The 22,053-nt window shown below is 48.5% G+C and overlaps 1 protein-coding gene across 2 annotated transcripts; it reads left to right on the top strand.

Moving 5' to 3' along the window:
• Window positions 1-7,430: 7,430 nt before the first annotated feature.
• Window positions 7,431-21,762, top strand: BCL7B (BAF chromatin remodeling complex subunit BCL7B). 2 transcript variants are annotated; one of them, XM_075594477.1, is made up of 6 exons: window positions 7,431-7,586; window positions 12,527-12,602; window positions 13,228-13,300; window positions 16,451-16,603; window positions 17,411-17,490; window positions 21,365-21,762. In XM_075594477.1, exons 1-6 carry the CDS (start codon window positions 7,495-7,497, stop codon window positions 21,452-21,454), a joined length of 564 nt encoding a protein of 187 aa, XP_075450592.1. In that variant the 5' UTR covers window positions 7,431-7,494; the 3' UTR covers window positions 21,455-21,762. The 2 variants fall into 2 exon arrangements, with proteins under 2 accessions (XP_075450592.1, XP_075450594.1); XM_075594479.1 differs by lacking the exon at window positions 7,431-7,586 and adding an exon at window positions 7,672-8,469.
• The last annotated feature ends 291 nt before the right edge of the window (window positions 21,763-22,053 follow it).

Below are 22,053 nucleotides of genomic sequence, written 5' to 3'. Positions count from 1 at the left end.
GATGACTAGCTGATATATCCGGCGTTGCCCGGGATGTAATGTTCCCGCTCCTCTCTCTTTCTCTCTCTCCCCTCCCTCCTCTCTCTCTCCCTTCTCCCCTCTCACTCCCCTCCCTCTTCCCATCTCCCCCTCTCTCTCTTCCCGTCAGCCCTCTCTGTTTGTCTCCCGTTCACATTAATCCGGTCCCCCCCCCCCATTTACAGGTCCAGTCCCTTCCCCCCCCCCCATTTACAGGTCCGGTCCCTCCCCCCCCCCCATTTACAGGTCTGGTGTCCCCCCCCTCCATTTACAGGTCCGGTCCCCCCCCCATTTACAGGTCCGTTCTCCCCCCCCATTTACAGGCCCGTTCTCCCCCCCCCTTTTACAGCTTCATGCAGTGTGTGTGCGGCAGTATGTGTGCGCGCCAGTCAGTGTGTGTGTGGGCATGCGCCAATCAGTGTGTGTGTGTGCGCGTCAGTGTATGTGCATCAGTCAGTGTGTGTATGTGCGTCAGTCAGTGTGTGTGTGCGTCAATCAGTGTGTGTGTGTGTGTCAGTCAGTTCGTGTGTGTGTGTCAGTCAGTCTGGTGTTGCCCCCCCTCTCTGTTGACTGTTCCCCCCGCAGAGGTGCGGAGGAAAGGGGGGGGCTGTGTGTTGTCCTGACTCTTCCCCCGTCATTCCCCGCCATCCCACCCGTGCGGAGCTGCTAATTGGGGTGAAGAAGGGCCGCAATGGAGGGGGGGGGGGTGAGACACTATGCGGTCCTGGCAATAACCAGACCGCAAGAAGTGCTTGTAGCAAATGGAGGAGTAGGAGTAAGTTGTATTCCTGGCAGTCACCAAATGGAGAGTGAGGCCAAGGGTGTGAGTGTGAGGGGCTGCGTAGGCGTGGCCGTGACGTCAGGCCACCCCGCAGGCCAAAGAGGTGTTGCCGTCTGCCGGCCAATCACAGACGGTGCAGACATACAAACATTTATATATATATATATATATATATATATATATATATATATATATATATATATATAAAGCAACTGTAAATATTACTGTATGTTCATTTGCATGTCTTAGACAGGTCTGCAACCCTGTCTTTCCCCATTGTCACCCAGCTTACAGCACTTCCACTGCAGCAAGGGATTCTGGGAAATGACATGCAAATGAGCACTCAGTGCCACCTTTTGTCTCAAGCTCGTATTACACAAGCCAATCCTCAAGCCAATGCATGCTGTTTTAAACACAGCTTTTAAACAGAGGCTGGGATGAGATGCAAAGCCATTAGACCTACTCACATACATGTTTCAACCTTGATGGGTATCATCAGTGTGAGGCTGGTCTTAATGGCTAGCAGGTTTGAGACTAGACTAGGTAATTACCACTGTCATTAAGGTTATGGTGGGTAAAAAACGTGACAAAAACCCTCCACAGTAAAGCATAAAGCAACTGTAAATATTACTGTATGTTCATTTGCATGTCTTAGACAGGTCTGCAACCCTGTCTTTCCCCATTGTCACCCAGCTTACAGCACTTCCACTGCAGCAAGGGATTCTGGGAAATGCATTAAAACCAGAGACATAACATAAAACACAGACAAAGCTCAGTTTTTAGCACATCTAGTGAGACTCATACACGGTACATTGCCTAAATATATATGGATAAATATCTAATAAGTAAATGGTCTTTTAGTTTGACATTTTTGGCCAAAATTGTTGTAAGCCCCTGAGCCAACGCCAAGGCAGACCACATATCAGGGGTCCCTAACGCTAATATAATTTTTTTTTTTTTTTTAATAACCTGTTTAATAACAGGAAGAATGATTTATAGTAAATCTGTCAATATTAGCTGCAAAGTTCTGTCTGACTGAAGCTTTTATTAACCTGTACATTACCAGGAAAAGCACTCTGTATTAGAGATGTCACAGCCAAACTGCAAGCAGGCAAGTTCCCCTGAGTGGAAGATGCTATGGAGTGAGCCCATAACCATTTAAATGTGGGAGGGGGTGAGCTTAAATTAAGTAGGAGGTTGCCAACCTCCAATCAGCCATGACTAGCTGGACAAGAATTGTAAAACATACTGGACACCTAACAAGCTCCTATTAAACCCCCAAAATACCCACAACATATATATAAGCATATGAGTATCAGAGGAGTGCTACTGAGCATGGCAATTTATATTAGCGTTAGGGACCCCTGATATGTGGTCTGCCTTGGCGTTGGCTCAGGGGCTTACAACAATTTTGGCCAAAAATGTCAAACTAAAAGACCATTTACTTATTAGATATTTATCCATATATATTTAGGCACTGTACCGTGTATGAGTCTCACTAGATGTGCTAAAAACTGAGCTTTGTCTGTGTTTTATGTTATGTCTCTGGTTTTAATGCATATTGCCATGCTCAGTAGCACTCCTCTGATACTCATATGCTTATATATATGTTGTGGGTATTTTGGGGGTTTAATAGGAGCTTGTTAGGTGTCCAGTATGATTCTGGGAAATGACTATATATATATAGTTATACGTTACCGTTCCAAGGATTGGTAAACAAGAGACAGCACTCAATGTTGAAAATCAAAGTGTATTAGTGAAAGCAAAAATACATCCAGAAACCCAACGTTTCGGTCCTACAGAATGGGACCTTCCTCAGGAAGGTCCCATTCTGTAGGACCGAAACGTTGGGTTTCTGGATGTATTTTTGCTTTCACTAATACACTTTGATTTTCAACATTGAGTGCTGTCTCTTGTTTACCAATCCTTGGAACGGTAACGTATAACTACATTCTCTATATGGGACGTGCACCTGTGGCTTACCAGCACCTATTGGAGTGCCAACTGCCTTATCTGACTATATATATATATGTGTGACAGAAGACAGAAGCAGCTGGATGAATTCTGAAGTGTATAGGAATATTTTGTCTGCTCAGATTCAGCGAAGTTGATTGGACGGCGCTTCACTTTACAGATAGACAATGACCCAAAACATACTGCGAAAGCAACCCAGGAGTTTAAGGCAAAGAAGTGGAATATTCTGCAATGGCCGAGTCAATCACCTGATCTCAACCCGATCGAGCATGCATTTCACTTGCTGAAGACAAAACTTAAGGCAGAAAGATCCACGAACAAACAACAACTGAAGACAGCTGCAGTAAAGGCCTGGCAAAGCATCACAAAGCAGGAAACCCAGCGTTTGGTGATGTCCATGCGTTCCAGACTTCAAGCAGTCATTGCCGGCAAAGGATTCTCGACAAAGTATTAAAAATGAACATTTTATTTATATGATTGTGTTAATTTGTCCAATTACATTTGAGCCCCTGAAATAAGGGGACTGTGTATGAAAATGGTTGCAATTCCTAAACGTTTCATACAATATTTTTGTTTAACCTTTTGAATTAAAGCTGAAAGTCTGCACTTCTATTGCATCTCGGTTGTTTCATTTCAAATCCATTGTGGTGGCATACAGAGCCAAAATTATGAAACTTGTGTCATTGTCCAATTATTTCCGGAGATATGCGTGTGGATGTGTATATATATATATATATATATATATATATATATATATATATATATATATATATATATATATATATATATATATATATATATATATATATATATATATATATATATATATATATATATATCACACTTATTAAGGTTATGGTGGGTAAAAAAAAGTGACAAAAACCGCAGTAGAAGTGCTGTGTGCTGGACGATAATGGTGAAAGACAGGGTTGCAGACCTGTCTAAGACATGCAAATGGACATACAGTAATATTTCCATTTGATATATATATATATATATATATATATCTCATATTTGAAGTTATGGTGAGTGAAAAGTATATTAAAGTATATTCCAGGCAAAAGATGACACGTATGCTCATTTGCATGTCATTTCCCAGAATCCCTTGCTGCAGTGGGAGCACTGTATGCTAGGTGATAATGGTTGAAAGGCGGGGTTGCAGACCTGTCTAAGACATGCAATTGTGCTCACAAGTGATATTCTTTAGGGCTATATAAATTGTGACAGAGTCACTGACTCAGTAGGCTGGAATGGAGGATATGTGTACCTTCCAGCACTCAACCAGTTAACCTACTGCTGGAGAACTGCATGCACCTACAGCCTAATTAAGCAGGATTCCTGAGAGACTGCAGGTTCGAGGGGAGAGAGAGAGGAGTGAGAGGAGAGACTGAGAGACTGTTTTCCCCAGAGGGGGGGGGGGGTGACGTTATTTGACGCCGCGTTGCCATGGCAATGCGTCACAGTGTCTGAATCAAGGTAAGTTTTATTGTTGCAGAGCCCTCACGCGATCACCCGGCATTTAATTTAAATGCCTTGGGGAAGAGAGCGGGGCCTCTGCAAGCGCCCGCACCCCCCCCCCCCCCAAAAAATCCAGCGCCCTCCCTGGGAGGCACGCCCCCACTTTGCGTGCCGCTGCTCTCCTGTATGTACTTAAAGAACATCAAATGATGAATGATGTGATAACTTGGGCACAGGGAACAAACCTAGGGATTTATTAAATATTTTAACAGGACAAAATACATTGAGCACTACGCCACGTTTTCAAGTATGTCCTGGATACAGGACATTGTGATGACAACATTACATAATTCAGTTACATGTTTAAACTTTAAAGTATGAAACAGCTTAAACAGGTGGCGATTTTGAGAGACAGGTAAATTGTTTCTGAAGAGAAGGGAGAGCGACTGGATTCTTTATTGAACCTTGGAACCAGGCATAAGAAGACGGCTCAGATAAATTGTATAACTTGTCTAGGAAGTATATTAAAGTGAGACATTAAAATTGTGCTTCTGGATTCAAGAGATAACCAACCTAGTTAAACAATTAGCAATGGAGGGTGTTGTGGTTGTATAGTGAGACAACACAGTATATTGAGTTGTATAGAACGGCAAGTTTGCAGAATCTGCTGCTTCCCCAATGTCTGAAAAGACACCAAACCAAAAGGAGTCCAAAAAAATCAAGTGACAGTACAGTTAACAAGGCTTGGCTAGGTCAGGTTGATTGGATAATATATGACGATAGCGAAAAGTGCTGTTGATCAAAAACAACTTTACTATGCCATTCAAAAATTAATAATCTCAGTCACAATAAAAGTAAAATTCACTCAGAAAATATAGAACATTTAAAAGCTAAAGCTTTACCATCAGGAATAGCCATTGGAAAAACGTTTTTTTTTTTTTTTTTTTAAATAGATAGCCAATCGTTTTCCCGTAGGACCAAACTTTTCAACGTAGCTTATTATATTACAAAAAATGACAAAACCATGCCAAGATTGTACTGATCCATCAGCAAAATAAAATGTCACCATTTTAACACGGTATAGCAATGAAAAGCAGTGCAACGTTTTTATCCGTTACACAGCACAGACTTTGAAAGGTGATCTTGTCAAATGCATGAATCCCTTCAGTGTCGGAGGGTCTAGCAAACTCTATGGCCACGGACCCTTCAGCATTAATTATCATGCGATCTCTCTCCCTAGTGCTCATGCGATCGCTTCCTGCTTCCGTTAATGGAAACCGATAGGGGAGGCAGCCTACCTTCTGCTTGGTTCGCAGTCAATGCTCCTACGGAGCGCTGTGAGCAAACGCCCCCCCAGGAAACTAGCAAACCCAGATGAAGTACAGTACAAGTAATAAGGGCCCCACTATGCTACCATTCATTATATACATCTATAGCAGGGGTGTGCAAACCGGGGGGTGCAACACTTTCTAAGCGGGGCGCCAAACTGAGCCCCGCATTCTTCCCCACATTTAAATTGCCGGGGGAGAGCGCCACGTTGCCATGACAATGTGATGTCACGACGCCGCAGAGATAAGGAGATGCCGGAGAGCAAGGTAAGAGGGCAGGGGGTGGCAGGTGCAATCTAAAAGGTTTGCGCACCCCTGATCCATAGGGCACTGAGGGGGCTGTTAAGAGGACCACATGTATCAATGAGTTGATTGCTGGTTCAACTGACAAGACATCAGAAGAACATGTAAATGTATATCTTGGGTATGTGGTCGATGGGATTAAAGAGCACATTGTAGGTGTCAGTGATCTACTTTTGGAAAAATGTGACAGGCTGTTTTTAAATTTGAAGTGGCTAAAAAAAGTGCAGTAAAAAATTAGAGGTAATACTGGCCTTGTATGTGTCAGGTAATACCTCTCTGGACATGCATGTCCCCAGTAATACCTCTCTCTGGACCTGTATGTGTCCGGTAATACTTCTCTGGACTTGTATGTCTCCGGTAATACCTCTCTGGACATGTATGTGCCTGGTATTACCTCTCTGTACCTGTATGTCTCCGGTAATACCTCTCCGGACCTGTATGTCTCCGGTAATACCTCTCTGGACCTGTATGTCTCCGGTAATACCTCTCTGGACCTGTATGTCTCCGGTAATACCTCTCTGGACCTGTATGTCTCCGGTAATACCTCTCCGGACCTGTATGTCTCCGGTAATACCTCTCTGGACCTGTATGTCTCCGGTAATACCTCTCTGGACCTGTATGGCTCCGGTAATACCTCTCTGGACCTGTATGGCTCCGGTAATACCTCTCTGGACCTGTATGTCTCCGGTATTACCTCTCTGGACATGTATGTGCCTGGTATTACCTCTGGACATGTATTTCTCCGGTAATACCTCTCTGGACATGTATGTGTCCGGTATTACCTCTCTGGACATAGTGACCTAACCGGCTTTGGGGGGGCCACGGGATTTCCCCGAGCAGGGAGAGAGCAAGGCTGCTGCTAAGGGGCTGAGCAGCTTCCTCCATCCTGAATGGCTGCTGTTGGGTAATGCAGCCAATCAGGAGATGTCTGGGGCCAAGGAGAGGAGGGAACAGCATGGGGCAGAGGGGTTTGTGTGTGTGTCTCGAGAGCATGGGTGTGTCGAGCGTAGGGTTGCCAGGTGTTCAGTATTGAACTGGACTGTCCTGTATTTGGATACTCTGTCCAGTAAAAAATGAGAGGTACTGTAATACTGGACATGTATGTATCCGGTATTTTCCTCCCTGGACATATTGACCTGACGCACCTTTAACCATGGAGTGCAGTATTTTCGGAGAAGCCACCTGCCAACCCTAGTTGAGCGCGTGTCTTGATGGCATGGGTGTGTCGAGCGTGTGTGTGTGTCTCACCTTTCACCATTGTGCCCACTATTTATGGAGAAGCCACCTGGCAACCCTACTTATAGAAGTAATCCAAAAGATATGATACAGGGGGAAACTTGCAATTAAAATATGTTTTCTAGTTGTAGTGTTCAATATGGTTTCTATGCCCTCCATGTAATACTGAGCATGCTCCACTTCAGCCCGAATGACAGGCCGCCAGTCTCATGATTGACAGGCAGCTTCATGATTGACAGTCGCAAGTCCCGCCCAATTCTACTCAAGCCAAGCTCCCCCCGTCGCCTTTCATTTTCCCCCCAACAGCGTGAGGTCCCGCCTCATGACGTCACCCCATAGCAGTATACCAAAAGGCCCTGCCCTCCCCTGACGTCACGCTGCGGGGTCTGTAGGAAGATGTCGGGCCGCTCGGTAAGAGCCGAGACCCGCAGCCGGGCCAAGGATGACATGAAGAAGGTGATGGCGGCCATCGAGAAGGTCCGCAGATGGTGAGGGGCCGGCGGGGCGGCTGGAGCCCTGTGCAGTGAGCGGAGGGAGTTCGGTCAGGGGCAGAGCGACACCAGCCCCGGCAAATGCCTTGACAAGGGGGCCGGGGCAGCGCAGCCCCCTGCTGATTGGATGAGCGCCTGATTGAAAGCACGCTCAGCCTATCAGCGGGCTCTCTTCTGTGGTTACTATGGTAATGAGCGAGGAGTGACAGCTCGGAGGTGGTTTGTGCATTCCAGGGATGTGTGCTGGAAACGTCATCACCTCCCTAGGCTGCCCATGTTACGTCATCTAGTGTTAACAGGACTGATTGCTGCAGTCCCACTGTGGGTCAAAGTGAACCAAATGGCAGAAAGAGTTTATGTTTTTATAAAGGATCACCTAAGTATATGACATGTAAAACTTTTAGGCTTTAAGGCTACGCTTATAGTGTCGGCGACAGCAACGTCAGGCTGCGGTCGCTGGAAAAATCAAATTGAGATAACTTCCAGCGATCGCGACCAAGCCATAAGCGAACGCGACGGCTGCAATGCATTTGTTTTGACGCGACGTCGCTGTCACTATAAGCGTAGCCTAACCCCTGTGCAGTTGGAGGGGGTTGCAATGTACCGTGGACCCTTCTGGCAGCAAAGGGGTTACCTCCTCAATCCCATCTACTCAGCATTAAAAAAAGAAGTTAATATTCTCTTTTTTAGTTTGGTTGAAATCCTTTGGCGATTACACACTATGCATATTCTGGCGATGGCTTGCTGGAGATCTAGCTTGCCGAAAATGTGCCATATACCGCTGATGTCTGTGAAATAGGTGAAAACTCGGCAAATATTAAAGTTATTGGGCAAATATTAAAGTTATTGGGAAAATAAAAATGAAACAGATGGGCACAAGGTAAAGTAACAATTTGCTATTACTTTCTTTTTGAGTGTGCCAATCGCCTTGTACATCACACCCTGATCACTGCCTAATTCCAGATCTGCCAGTCTCACTAAGTTTTAGCATCAGCAGCCTCATGGGCGCCAATAGAATCTCATTGGTAAAAATCATCACTTTTCCATTAAAACACCATTTTCTGTGGTCCCAGAACTGCCCAAATCTTACTGATTTCAGTCATAAGAGGTTGACAACTCTACGTTTAACCTTTACAGTGCCAGGCTCCATATATGGAAGTGGAGGGGGGCGCAACGTTCTTTTCGATTGTGCTGGCTGCTCCCTTGGAGCAGTGAGCCCAATCACCCTTTGGAAAGTGAGCGAGTGGCTGTGATGTACCAGTTATGTCATACATGTCTGTGCCTAGTTACCCGGTATGATGGCAGTGTCATCAGTACCACTGCACCGAGCCCCACACATAGGCCGTGATTATACTAGAAATCGCCGTCGCAACGCCGCATGCTTGGAAAACAAATAGCTGAAAACCGATGAAGGTTTGCATACCAGCGCGCCGCCTGGAGCTGCAGGGTGGCAGTCTCATGACGAGATTTTCCAAATTGTTTTTTGGCAGGCGACAGCTGCGTCATGCGAGCGGTTCAGCGAATGAGGGCGAACCGCTCACGGCCGCGCCTCCGCCTTGCCTCCTCTGCATCTCTTCACTGTCTCCCCCTGTATGATCAAGATGCCGCTTGGCGGCAGCGCAGGGTGACGTCACCGGATCGCGCTGCTGCTCAGCGGCATCTGGTATAATCGAGCCCTTGGAGGCACTGCGCTCTTCCCCACAATAGTTAAACTGATTGCCGGGGGAGAGCACAGGGGACTCTGTAAGTGCATTTTACCTTCTCTCTGGAGTCGTTTTTCCTCCTGCAATCATACTGTATGATGACATTACGCCAAGAGATGCCTCTCTGGAGAAGGTAAGAGGCCCGTTATACTTCCACTGCACTTAGCCCCGCAAAACGCCCAGCCGGCCCTGGTCATAAGGGCACTGTAATGGTTAAAGTAACACTTCGCTGAACTCTTTCCATCTCCGGGGATCCCTCTGGTTCCCCAAATACTTCGTGTTAGCTACAGGTGCACGTATATATTTTTTTTAAAGATGACTGTCGGTTCGCCTATTGTCACATACTTGCAGCCATTTTGTTTACCCAGGAAGAAGAATGGCAACTTAAACAGTAAGTATCTTGGGATCCATAGGGTCCCAAGAGCTGGAAACAAAGCGGTTCAGCTCTGGAGGTTCCCCCAGTTCCAGTCATGTTAAAAAAAATCAATATTTAAAAAAAAAAAAACACCCTACAGCCAGGATTGCTGTTTTAAGTTTGTGTTTACGTTTTGTTTAAAATAATGGTGCGGTATGCTGCCTTGTCATAGTTCGACCTTTGGCTGAACCCATTGAGAGCCGTTTATAAGAAGTCACCTTGAGAAAGAGCTCACGCTCGAAACGCGTTGGTGGGGGTCTCTGTACCCCGTAATGTAGCTGTTTTTTTGTAGTATCCATTAAATTATTTATTTTTATGGGCACACGCTCTCTTGGACATCATTTACTTTTCTGTTTCCTGAGTACCAGTGCCTGCTTTTTCTTATTGTTTCGTATAAGAAGTAATAGTCATGCTTCGTCTGATTATTCTGCTATTATTAATGCAAGAGAGCACTGTTTTGTTACACAAGGCTAAAAGCTTTTTAGATCTCTCTTCAGAAAACGTGTGATGCTTAAGTGCTGGCGTTCAACCGAAAGTTTTCAAGAGAGATGCCGTACTCGGGCATGTCAAATGTTGCGGATTTTCTGGGAGTCTCGTTTAAATTGACTGATTTTAGTCTCTTGGCGGCCGGTTGACCTGCATCGAGTACAATGACGGTCTCTGCTGTAGGTGCCTGCAATGCATTGCAAAACCCACCTGCTACTAGAGGAGTCACACAAATGTTGCATTATAATTTCGACTATACACAATGAATAATTCGCTATCACAACGGGGCTTTGTTTTTGAGGAAATGGCAGGCAGTTCATTCTATCCAGAAAACCCTAGAAACGTGTTTAGGGACATGGGAAGGAAAGTGATGTTTTTAGTGTGTTGTTGATGAATGATTTGCATTACCGCTAGAAAAATAGGAATGTACAATTAGTATTGTGGACATTATTATAACAGTGACTGTACATACAACTGCAAAAAAAATGTATTGATTAGGTATTGCATTTTGTGTCTGATCAGTATTATAACAACTAGTAAACAAGTGATAAATGAATGGAATGGCCAGAGATTAGATCATCCTATGAATACAGGTTTCTTGTCAGGGGAAAAATGGTGAGAAACAGTGGATCATGTACATGGTGGAAGTGGAACCGTCTGGTTATGATATTACAATATCTACATGGTTGCAGTAGAATTTATAGTGTGACTACGTTGGAATGTGATTTCTGTGGAACAATCACGTGGTCACAATAGCCCATATACATGATTCCAAGGGGAAAATGCAGTTGTTCCCAATAGAACGTGTTCATGATTATTTCAGACGTGTTGATGCTGTCTGAACTGCAGTGGCAACATTTAGGCAGATTCCCCCCCCCCCCCCCCTTCCTAAATTCAATTTCGGGTGACATGTTTTACCAAGCCCCAAAGGGCTAGTAATGTCGCAAAATTAGCAAGCATTCAGCAAAATGTCACTATAGAGTGACCGAAACATGGTGTGTGTTCTTCTGTTTATACTAGTGTCAGCATTAAGAGAAGCTACCGCTTTTTTTTTTAGAGAATTGAGTGAATTAGCATATTAAATAACTGTACAATGCTCATTGATTTAATGCTTGTGAAATAATCTGCCAATTCTGACTAGGCAAGTCCTTTTTTCAAGACTCAAAGGGCAGATTTTGCCTGGTTTGCAATCTCATGCGAACATTTCACACATCTTTCTAATGCTTACCATGGAATGTTGTAACGTGTAAGGCCCGGGTCTTATGTAAACATGACGAGAGACACGCCGGGACTCCATTCCATGCCCTGCCGGGACTCCATTCCATGCCCTGCCGGGACTCCATTCCATGCCCTGCCGGGACTCCATTCCATGCCCTGCCGGGACTCCATTCCATGCAGTGCCGGGACTCCATTCCATGCCCTGCCGGGACTCTATTCCATGCAGTGCTGGACTGGGGGGGGCTTAGAAGGCACTGAAGTTATGTAACAGGGTCTTGTTTATACGGTTATTCAGCCGTACAGTGCAAACCACTCATTACTAAAACAACTACTGTAGTTGTTTTACTCCAAGCTTGAGTCTACTTGACAGTACTTTACAAAGATCTCACCTTTCCTGTCTTGCCTTCAAATACTTTCTGGGCAAGCTACCCATCTATCTGAACGAGCTCCTCACCCCTACCACATGCAGCACCTATCATCTGAGATCAGACTCCAAAAGATTGTTCATGGTCCCAAGGGTCAACAAAGTATCCGGCCGCTCCTCCTTCTCTTACCGTGCACCCCAAAACTGGAACAATCTACTGGAGACTCTCACAGCCACCACCAGTCTAAGTTCTTTCAAAACTAAAGCAGTCTCACATTTTAATCTGGTCTGTAACTGTTACATACGCCTATAATATATATTATCTCTAACTGTGCATGCAATGTCTTGTAAATAATGTATACCCTGTTCATTTATGTAACTGTACTTGTAACCGTGTATTATTTGTCATATTAACTGTGCCCAGGACATACTTGAAAACAAGAGGTAACTCTCAATGTATTACTTCATGGTAAAACATTTTATAAATAAATAAATAAAAGATGAAGACACAAAACAAGTGTGTAGATGATGCTGGTGGAATGTGCATTGTAATGGAACATGGTTCACATTTCCACCCGGTAACTCAACTTTTGCTTCATTCACTGATTTGTCCATGTTTGACTGGGGCTATACAAGGTTTATACAATGGCACATAATGATGTATTTCATATATATAGGGAGACTATGCTGAATAATTGCACATGTGCTACAAATGCTATGTAATAATCCTAATACTGTACCTTTTTTGTAGGGAGAAGAAATGGGTGACAGTGGGTGACACATCCCTGCGGATATTTAAGTGGGTTCCTGTCCTCGATGGGAGAGAGGTAAGTATAAAACATTATTAAAAATGGACCATGATATGGCAAATGGTAATATTTCTGATAAATAACGATGGGTTAAAAGACAGATTTGGCGTTCAGGTATTGACAGATTGAATAGATGCTCCAATGTGTTGTGACTCGTTCTTCCTTTTGTCATGGAAGTTTTAAGCCATCTTTATTTCGATTAATATTTCGAGTTAATTGGCTCCAATCATCCATGAGAAAGAGAACCCTAATTTAAATATGGAGGGGACGGCCTATGGATCTAATTTGGGTCTGTGGTCTCACGGCAGGTAGGAAAAAGTCAGAGTAGGTTTGGTAAATGTTTCTTATTTGCAGTATGTGTCTATGATGTGTAAAATACAGCCGCCTTCATCCCATATTGAGCAGAGACCTGTGAGTGAAATGTGTGAATATGTCTCATGGTCTCCTGTCTCCCATCTTTCTCCAAAGGCGAGAGAGAGAGTGGGGGGGAGGGAAGAACAAGGGAGAGGGAGATCAGGAGTGATTGAGAGAGCACATGAAGGGAAGTGTCAGAAAGTGAATACTGTATCTTGGAAGATAAGCTAGGCATTGCGGAATGGAGTGGTAATGAGACATGTGGGCTTATATCCCTATCCCCGGTCAGAAGGTGAAGGGGAGCAGCCACCTGGAGAACAGATCATCCACTGCCAACTCCTCCCTCCTGCTGGAATTTCAGGGTAAGATCCAGACCCCCTTCTCTGTGCTCACATTTTAGCAATACCACTTACATTGAAGCCAATGGCGAATTTCGGCCGAAAACTACCCGATCGGCTGCTTCGGCACATATAGAATCAGCCCCTTGTGGTAGACACCTGGATCCTGATCATACAAACATATCCATCTTGGTTGGTTGTGAAATCAGGGATGGCTATTATGAGTCAACTAGCTGAAGGGTCACTTTTAATATATCCAGATGTAACTGAAGGGGTCCCTTTTAATTTCTGTTGTAGCTCAATGGACATCTCCAGGCAGCTCTATCTTTTACATCCACCATCCTAAATTTCATGACCTGATTTAAGTGGCCATCACCCAGGGATCAGGGTCCAGGTGCACTATAGCTACCGGTATATTATATTTCCAAAGTATTCGACAATACAAGTGTAAGGAGAACAAGTTGCTATATCGAGTACTGTTTCCCAGTACTGGATCATTTGCACTGGTTCACTTGCATACAGAATAATAATTTATAGTTGAAACAAAGGTAGATCAGCTCTGGAGTTGTGATATCTTTTGGGGGACCAACGTGAGTTATTTATTGATGAAATTAGGATTCGGCACCCACAGGTCTCTTTAAGTGTACCCACATAAACGTGTGTGTGTGTGTGTGTATGTATTTATATTTGAGGTAATATCATTAGATTTCTGGTGTCCTACCGCACACCTGTGAGCACGTGACAATGGTTAATACATACAGCTATCTAGCTGACCAAATTTTCACCTTCTGCAAAAGGTCCCTCAAGTGAATATTATCTCCCCTCAATCCATCACAATACATCTTGAATCCGTTTCCACCACTAAAAATTTTTTTATCAAAATATTAATTTGCGGAGTCTTTGGTCCCTGTTTATTAACAAAACTTTGCCCTTAACACAGAAAAATCTGTTATAGCAAAATGTGTCAGACAATTAAAATTACTCTATACAAAGCGTGCAACAGTTCAATTCAAAACCTACAATATTACTGTGATGGAGCGGCCTGTAGGCGAGGTCAGAGAAGAGTCCACACATGCATTTCTGGGCAAACCATAATAATGAGGGTTTTTATTCTCCACATAAACAACTGAAACATTGGGGCTACTGCCCCTTTAAGGCAAAACAAATCATAGAACAAACACCTATTCCCTTTAGGGAAACAAAATAAACATTACTCTGGCCCTTTCTGTGCCGCCAGCTAAGCTGGTTACCAACCCCAAAACATATAAAACAGTGCCAAGACCAGGGAGCAATATAGAAAGTCTTATCTGTGTTTTCTGGTCCGGCGTCATCGATTTCTCCAGGCACATTAAGATGCATGCAGTGAAGTCCCGCTGTTCCCAGTAAGTCTTTTACCCTATCTCTTTACAGGCTTCTCTGATGTGTGGGGCTTTGGGTTCCCCACTGTTGCCAGTCAAAACTGACCGGGCAGGAGCTCTGTTGTATGTGTTCCTCTAACAGACTCCAACGGGGACACTGAAAAGCAGCTACTTCCTGCCTTTTATCCCCTGTTCAATCAGGAGTTTTACACATCACCTGCAGGAAACCCGACACCTAGTTCAGTCTCCTGCCCTGTAAAGGAAGTTTAACTCCTTGACTCCCTTACAATTACTTATTAAAGTTTAGCTTTAATGAGGGTGACAATATTTGCCCCGGCAAAAACCGGGACAAATGCTGCACATGCGCAGTCACGAGTGCCAACTATGCATGTGTGATTGGCGTTTGCCGGCCACTTGTGTGTATGCGTGATCAGAGCTTGCCGAACGTGCATGCGCGCCCGGCAAGCGACAATTGCAGCATGCGGGGCCAGCACACAGAAAAACCAAGATAGTGGGCAGAAAAGTCAGGATCAGGGACAAATGGCCAAAAAACGGAATTGTCCCGGCTAAAGCAGGATGTCTGGTCACACAAGCTTTAATATATAAAAAAAAAGTACAGTGCATAGGTTACAGAAAAAGATTACAAGAACATACAGTATAAAAATGCAGACAGTTTCTTAAAATAAAAAGATAAACAATGAGAATTCTTTATACGTTGTCACATGTATCAGGTTCTTCCCAGAGAGGTCACTGAAGTAGGAAAGATGAGAATTCCCATGTCTGATTCCAAAACACAGCTCTGCTGAATTCTACGTCATAATTCAAATCCAGGGTTTATATTCAAATTCCCTTAATTCAAAACAACCTACGCCCACTTTTCTAGGTGTGGTTTCAACCCGTCCCTTTCATCAATCTTTCTACATTACATTTTTCCACCTTTTTTTATTTTGTTCCCGGAGCGCGCAGTCACTATAATCGCAGTCCAAGACCTGACTACAGTGCGACTCCACCTCTCTCCATCTCTTATCTGCCTTCTATTAAGTGAGAACTTGTCCCTTCCTGCGTGTCTTCATGGCTCCCTGCATGTCGTCTAGCTAACACCGGTGCCATGAGTCTCCTCCGCAGATTCAGAATGATGCTTAAGTTTGTTGGCATTGGGTTGCCATTGCAATGCTGACACATTTGATGATACCTGGTCAGTCACAGAAATGACCCTGTCCCACTGGTACATCAAAAGTTAGAAATCCCGTTCCACCCAGCAGTGATATTGTATCATTGTTCCGAGAGTGCTGTTGGAGTAACCAAACAAAGCTGACTGCAAAAACACAGCATCAACGCACCTCCAAATACACAAACTCCACCTTGATTAACCACTTATTATTACTTGTATCATGCTGAATAAATCCTGCACATCTTTAACTCTTTCCTACTATTTTATTTCAGTTGGGGTTTTAGTTAGATAATTAGTTTATTTGGCCAAAGTATGGTCCGTTTGGCCACCACGCCAAGGTAACTCCAGAGCAGGCAAGTCCTAACTTCTCATTTTAATAAAAAAAATTTAATCCTCTGAGCTGAAGCACAAGTTATAAATGGGTGTTTTATTAACATTTTAGGCTACTAACAATGTCTCCATCGTGGTGCATGTATTCTATATCTGGTTCTTTTATGGTCAGTACTACAGCCAAATATGTTTGGGAAACTTGTCACTGCTATGTGTATGGTGTTGTGCGCTCTGATTCTATGGGTTGTCTCTGTATTGTTTAACAATCTTGTAACATTCTCTCTCTTCTTCCCCTTCCCCCCCATCCCCCTGCAGATGAGACCAGTAACCAGAGTTCGCTGTCTGACGTGTACCAGCTAAAGGTGGAAAGCAGCACTTCCAGCCCGAGCCCCCCGCATAGCGAGTCCCCCAGCCCAGTGCACACCTCTGACTCGCAGCCCCCCACACTGGGACAGGAGAGCCTAGAGGGTGAGGAGGAGTGACCTTGAAACTGGGTGAAGAGGAGGCCATGCCATAGGACCGATAGACAGATATGACATAGCAGGGGTGGAATCAGGAAGGAGGCGGTGCTGTCAGAGGACCTATGGGTGGCCGTGGAGTGGTACAATCAATAGATGAATGTGAAGTTAGGTCAGTGAGAGGTAGTCACAGGGAAGATACGAGGCCATGCAGAAGGAAGGCTGGAACCCGTGAAGGGCATGCGTGGGGAAGGTTAGTGCCAGATCCCTTTTTATAGGAATAGGGTTATGCAATAACCTGGTCATACGAAGACATGATGATCTCTTAAGCATGCACATTGCTACTTCTCAGTAAATGTGTAATAGCTAGACGTTGGAGGCAGGGTGACGTGCCATCTGTCAGTCAGGTAGCAAGAGCCTTATAGTAGATCTGTATTACAGAGAGACATATAATATTTCTGTGTTACCACTATCCTTAATCTTGCACTATTTGGAGACATTGGTTTGTTTACCATGGGCATAGTAATGCAACTGTAATTATGTACCACAGTATGCTGCATCTGTTTTGTCCTCTCTGTGCTATTTGTGTGTCCTTCACCCCATATTTCTAATGTCATTTTTGGTTAAAATAAAAATATTATTTTTAAACATAATAATTGGGCAAGATGAGTTGGAGAGCTAGAATTGAGATGAGAGATTGCTGCAGGATGGGTGGAAACCGGATAAAAGGGGTGAAATCAGTCTTGGGGTAGATGTTCTCGTGTCATGGTTAATAAAAGCAGGATAATTAGACTTGCTGCATGTTTTGCTGTTTCAGAAGCCTCCATGCCTCCATCAGAAGTGGCTGACGAACCCCCCACTCTGACAAAGGAAGAACCTGCCCCTTCTACAGCTCAGGTACCCACTGGGGCAGGGCAGAAGCTCACTGCTGGGAGAACTCAATCCGGGACAGGGTACTGATGGTGGAAAGGAAAACTCACAGCGACAGGACGCTGGGATAGGGCACTATGAGGGGAGCTGGCTACAGGGCACTATGGCCCAGATACACAAACGGGTGCTAAGCTTCAGCACGCCTCTACTCCCATTCATGTAAATGGGAGATGAGGTATGCTAAAGATTAGCACCTTTTCGTTGAGCTGGGCCTAGCTGACTGCTGGATCTGTGCACTGCCGGGGGGGAACTGGCGCTGGATCTGTGCACTGCCGGGGGGGAACTGGCGCTGGATCTGTGCACTGCCGGGGGGAACTGGCGCTGGGTCCGTGCACTGCCGGGGGGAACTGGTGCTGGATCTGTGCACTGCCGGGGGGGGGGGGAAACTGGTGCTGGATCTGTGCACTGCCTGGGGGGGAACTGGTGCTGGGTCCGTGCACTGCCTGGGGGGGAACTGGTGCTGGGTCCGTGCACTGCCTGGGGGGGAACTGGTGCTGGATCTGTGCACTGCCGGGGGGGAACTGGTGCTGGATCTGTGCACTGCCGGGGGGAACTGGTGCTGGATCTGTGCACTGCCAGTGGGAAACTGGTGCTGGGTCTGTGCACTGCCGGGGGGGAACTGGTGCTGGGTCCGTGCACTGCCGGGGGGAACTGGTGCTGGGTCCGTGCACTGCCGGGGGGGAACTGGTGCTGGGTCCGTGCACTGCCTGGGGGGGAACTGGTGCTGGATCTGTGCACTGCCGGGGGGGAACTGGTGCTGGATCTGTGCACTGCCGGGGGGAACTGGTGCTGGATCTGTGCACTGCCAGTGGGAAACTGGTGCTGGGTCTGTGCACTGCCGGGGGGGAACTGGTGCTGGGTCCGTGCACTGCCGGGGGGAACTGGTGCTGGGTCCGTGCACTGCCGGGGGGGAACTGGTGCTGGATCTGTGCACTGCCTGGGGGGGAACTGGTGCTGGATCTGTGCACTGCCTGGGGGGGAACTGGTGCTGGGTCCGTGCACTGCCTGGGGGGGAACTGGTGCTGGGTCCGTGCACTGCCTGGGGGGGAACTGGTGCTGGATCTGTGCACTGCCTGGGGGGGAACTGGTGCTGGATCTGTGCACTGCCGGGGGGGAACTGGTGCTGGATCTGTGCACTGCCTGGGGGGGAACTGGTGCTGGATCTGTGCACTGCCTGGGGGGGAACTGGTGCTGGGTCCGTGCACTGCCTGGGGGGGAACTGGTGCTGGATCTGTGCACTACCAGTGGGGAACTGGTGCTGGGTCCGTGCACTGCCGGGGGGAACTGGTGCTGGATCTGTGCACTGCCGGGGGGCACTGGCGCTGGGTCCGTGCACTGCCGGGGGGGAACTGGTGCTGGTTCTGTGCACTGCCGGGGGGAACTGGTGCTGGATCTGTGCACTGCCGGGGGGGAACTGGCGCTGGGTCCGTGCACTGCCGGGGGGGAACTGGCGCTGGATCCGTGCACTGCCGGGGGGGAACTGGCGCTGGGTCCGTGCACTGCCGGGGGGGAACTGGCGCTGGATCTGTGCACTGCCGGGGGGGAATTGGCGCTGGGTCCGTGCACTGCCGGGGGGGAACTGGCGCTGGATCTGTGCACTGCCGGGGGGGAACTGGTGCTGGTTCTGTGCACTGCCGGGGGGGAACTGGTGCTGGATCTGTGCACTGCCTGGGGGGGAACTGGTGCTGGGTCCGTGCACTGCCGGGGGGGAACTGGTGCTGGATCTGTGCACTGCCTGGGGGGGAACTGGTGCTGGGTCCGTGCACTGCCGGGGGGGAACTGGTGCTGGTTCTGTGCACTGCCGGGGGGGAACTGGTGCTGGGTCCGTGCACTGCCGGGGGGAACTGGTGCTGGATCTGTGCACTGCCGAGGGGAACTGGCGCTGGATCTGTGCACTACCAGTGGGGAACTGGTGCTGGGTCCGTGCACTGCCGGGGGGAACTGGTGCTGGATCTGTGCACTGCCGGGGGGAACTGGCGCTGGGTCCGTGCACTGCCGGGGGGGAACTGGTGCTGGTTCTGTGCACTGCCGGGGGGAACTGGTGCTGGATCTGTGCACTGCCGGGGGGGAACTGGCGCTGGGTCCGTGCACTGCCGGGGGGGAACTGGCGCTGGATCCGTGCACTGCCGGGGGGGAACTGGCGCTGGGTCCGTGCACTGCCGGGGGGGAACTGGCGCTGGATCTGTGCACTGCCGGGGGGGAACTGGCGCTGGGTCCGTGCACTGCCGGGGGGGAACTGGCGCTGGATCTGTGCACTGCCGGGGGGGAACTGGTGCTGGTTCTGTGCACTGCCGGGGGGGAACTGGTGCTGGATCTGTGCACTGCCTGGGGGGGAACTGGTGCTGGGTCCGTGCACTGCCGGGGGGGAACTGGTGCTGGATCTGTGCACTGCCTGGGGGGGAACTGGTGCTGGGTCCGTGCACTGCCGGGGGGGAACTGGTGCTGGTTCTGTGCACTGCCGGGGGGGAACTGGTGCTGGGTCCGTGCACTGCCTGGGGGGGAACTGGTGCTGGATCTGTGCACTGCCGGGGGGGAACTGGTGCTGGGTCCGTGCACTGCCGGGGGGGAACTGGTGCTGGATCTGTGCACTGCCGGGGGGGAACTGGTGCTGGGTCCGTGCACTGCCGGGGGGGAACTGGTGCTGGGTCCGTGCACTGCCGGGGGGGAACTGGTGCTGGATCTGTGCACTGCCTGGGGGGGAACTGGTGCTGGGTCCGTGCACTGCCGGGGGGGAACTGGTGCTGGTTCTGTGCACTGCCTGGGGGGGAACTGGTGCTGGGTCCGTGCACTGCCGGGGGGGAACTGGTGCTGGTTCTGTGCACTGCCGGGGGGGAACTGGTGCTGGGTCCGTGCACTGCCTGGGGGGGAACTGGTGCTGGATCTGTGCACTGCCTGGGGGGGAACTGGCGCTGGATCTGTGCACTGCCGGGGGGGAACTGGCGCTGGATCTGTGCACTGCCTGGGGGGGAACTGGCGCTGGATCTGTGCACTGCCGGGGGGGAACTGGTGCTGGGTCCGTGCACTGCCGGGGGGGAACTGGTGCTGGGTCCGTGCACTGCCGGGGGGGAACTGGCGCTGGTCCGTGCACTGCCGGGGGGGAACTGGTGCTGGGTCCGTGCACTGCCTGGGGGGTGGGGGGTAGGAACTGGCGTTGGGTCCGTGCACTGCCTGGGGAGGAACTTGCGCTGGGTCTGTGCACTGCCTGGGGGGGAGCTGACGCTGGGACGGTGCAGTGCCTGGGGGGGAGCTGACGCTGGGACGGTGCACTGCCGGGGGGAGCTGACGCTGGGACGGTGCAGTGCGGGGGGGAGTTGACGCTGGGACGGTGCAGTGCCTGGGGGGAGCTGACGCTGGGACGGTGCAGTGCCGGGGGGGAGCTAACGCTGGGACGGTGCACTGCCAGGGGGAGCTGACGCTGGGACGGTGCAGTGCCTGGGGGAGCTGACGCTGGGACGGTGCAGTGCCTGGGGGGAGCTGACGCTAGGACGGTGCAGTGCAGGGGGGAGTTGATGCTGGGACGGTGCAGTGCCGGGGGGGAAGCTGACACTGGGACGGTGCAGTGCCTGGGGGAGCTGACGCTGGGACGGTGCAGTGCCTGGGGGGAGCTGACGCTGGGACGGTGCAGTGCCTGGGGGGAGCTGACGCTAGGACGGTGCAGTGCAGGGGGGAGTTGATGCTGGGACGGTGCAGTGCCGGGGGGGAAGCTGACACTGGGACGATCTACTACTAAAGTGGGGCGCTGATGCTGGAACAGGGCACTTCCAGGTGGAGGGGCCCACAGACGCTAGGACAGGGCAGTGTCGGGGGGAAGCTCATGCTAAACTTCTCTTTGCTGTCACAGGTAGAGGAGGTTATGGAGCCGGGAGCCCCGCCCCTTAAGAGGATATGCCAAGATCTGCCTTCACAGCTCCCCACAGCTTTGGAAAGCTAGTCCCAGCTACAAAACTGCACTTAATCCTCTCATTGTGACTGCTTTGGGGGGAGCCTTAGCCGACAACATTTGCACTGGTGGCTGGAAGATGTGTGATTACCCACAATGCACCGTTTTGAGAGAGGGAACGTCGCTCCGCTCCAAAGAGACACTGTGGAGAACGACCTAGTCTCTGCTCGAGGAATGCAAAGTATGGCTTCGTTAACCGTGTTCTTCAGAGGCATTGCACAGAACTACCGCTTTTCACCATTTCCATGTCATACATACAGATGATTAGGCCAATAAACCCAGTTCCTTACTCCCTTTTATACCAATCCCTTTCTTATAAACATACAGAGTGATTGCTCCATTGATTCAACTCATCAGTGAGCGGAAGCACATTTCTTCATTTTACTAGTGCCTACAGAAACCCCCGAACTTTCTGCAGAAACGGACCCCCGGTATTTATGCCTGTCCACGATCTGTACTTGCACTGAAATGTCCTATTTGAAGCATGTTGCTCCATAAACCTAATCTCTACCAGAGCATTGATGCATTATCGCAATCTAAGCTAGGCTGCCATTATCCCCACTTATTCTGAAACACACAGCGTGTTGGCC

This window comes from Ascaphus truei, chromosome 3, assembly GCF_040206685.1.
Source record: "Ascaphus truei isolate aAscTru1 chromosome 3, aAscTru1.hap1, whole genome shotgun sequence".
Lineage (NCBI taxonomy): Eukaryota > Metazoa > Chordata > Amphibia > Anura > Ascaphidae > Ascaphus > Ascaphus truei.
Note: the sequence above shows the minus strand (reverse complement) of the source record. Positions and strands in the feature narration are given on the sequence as shown.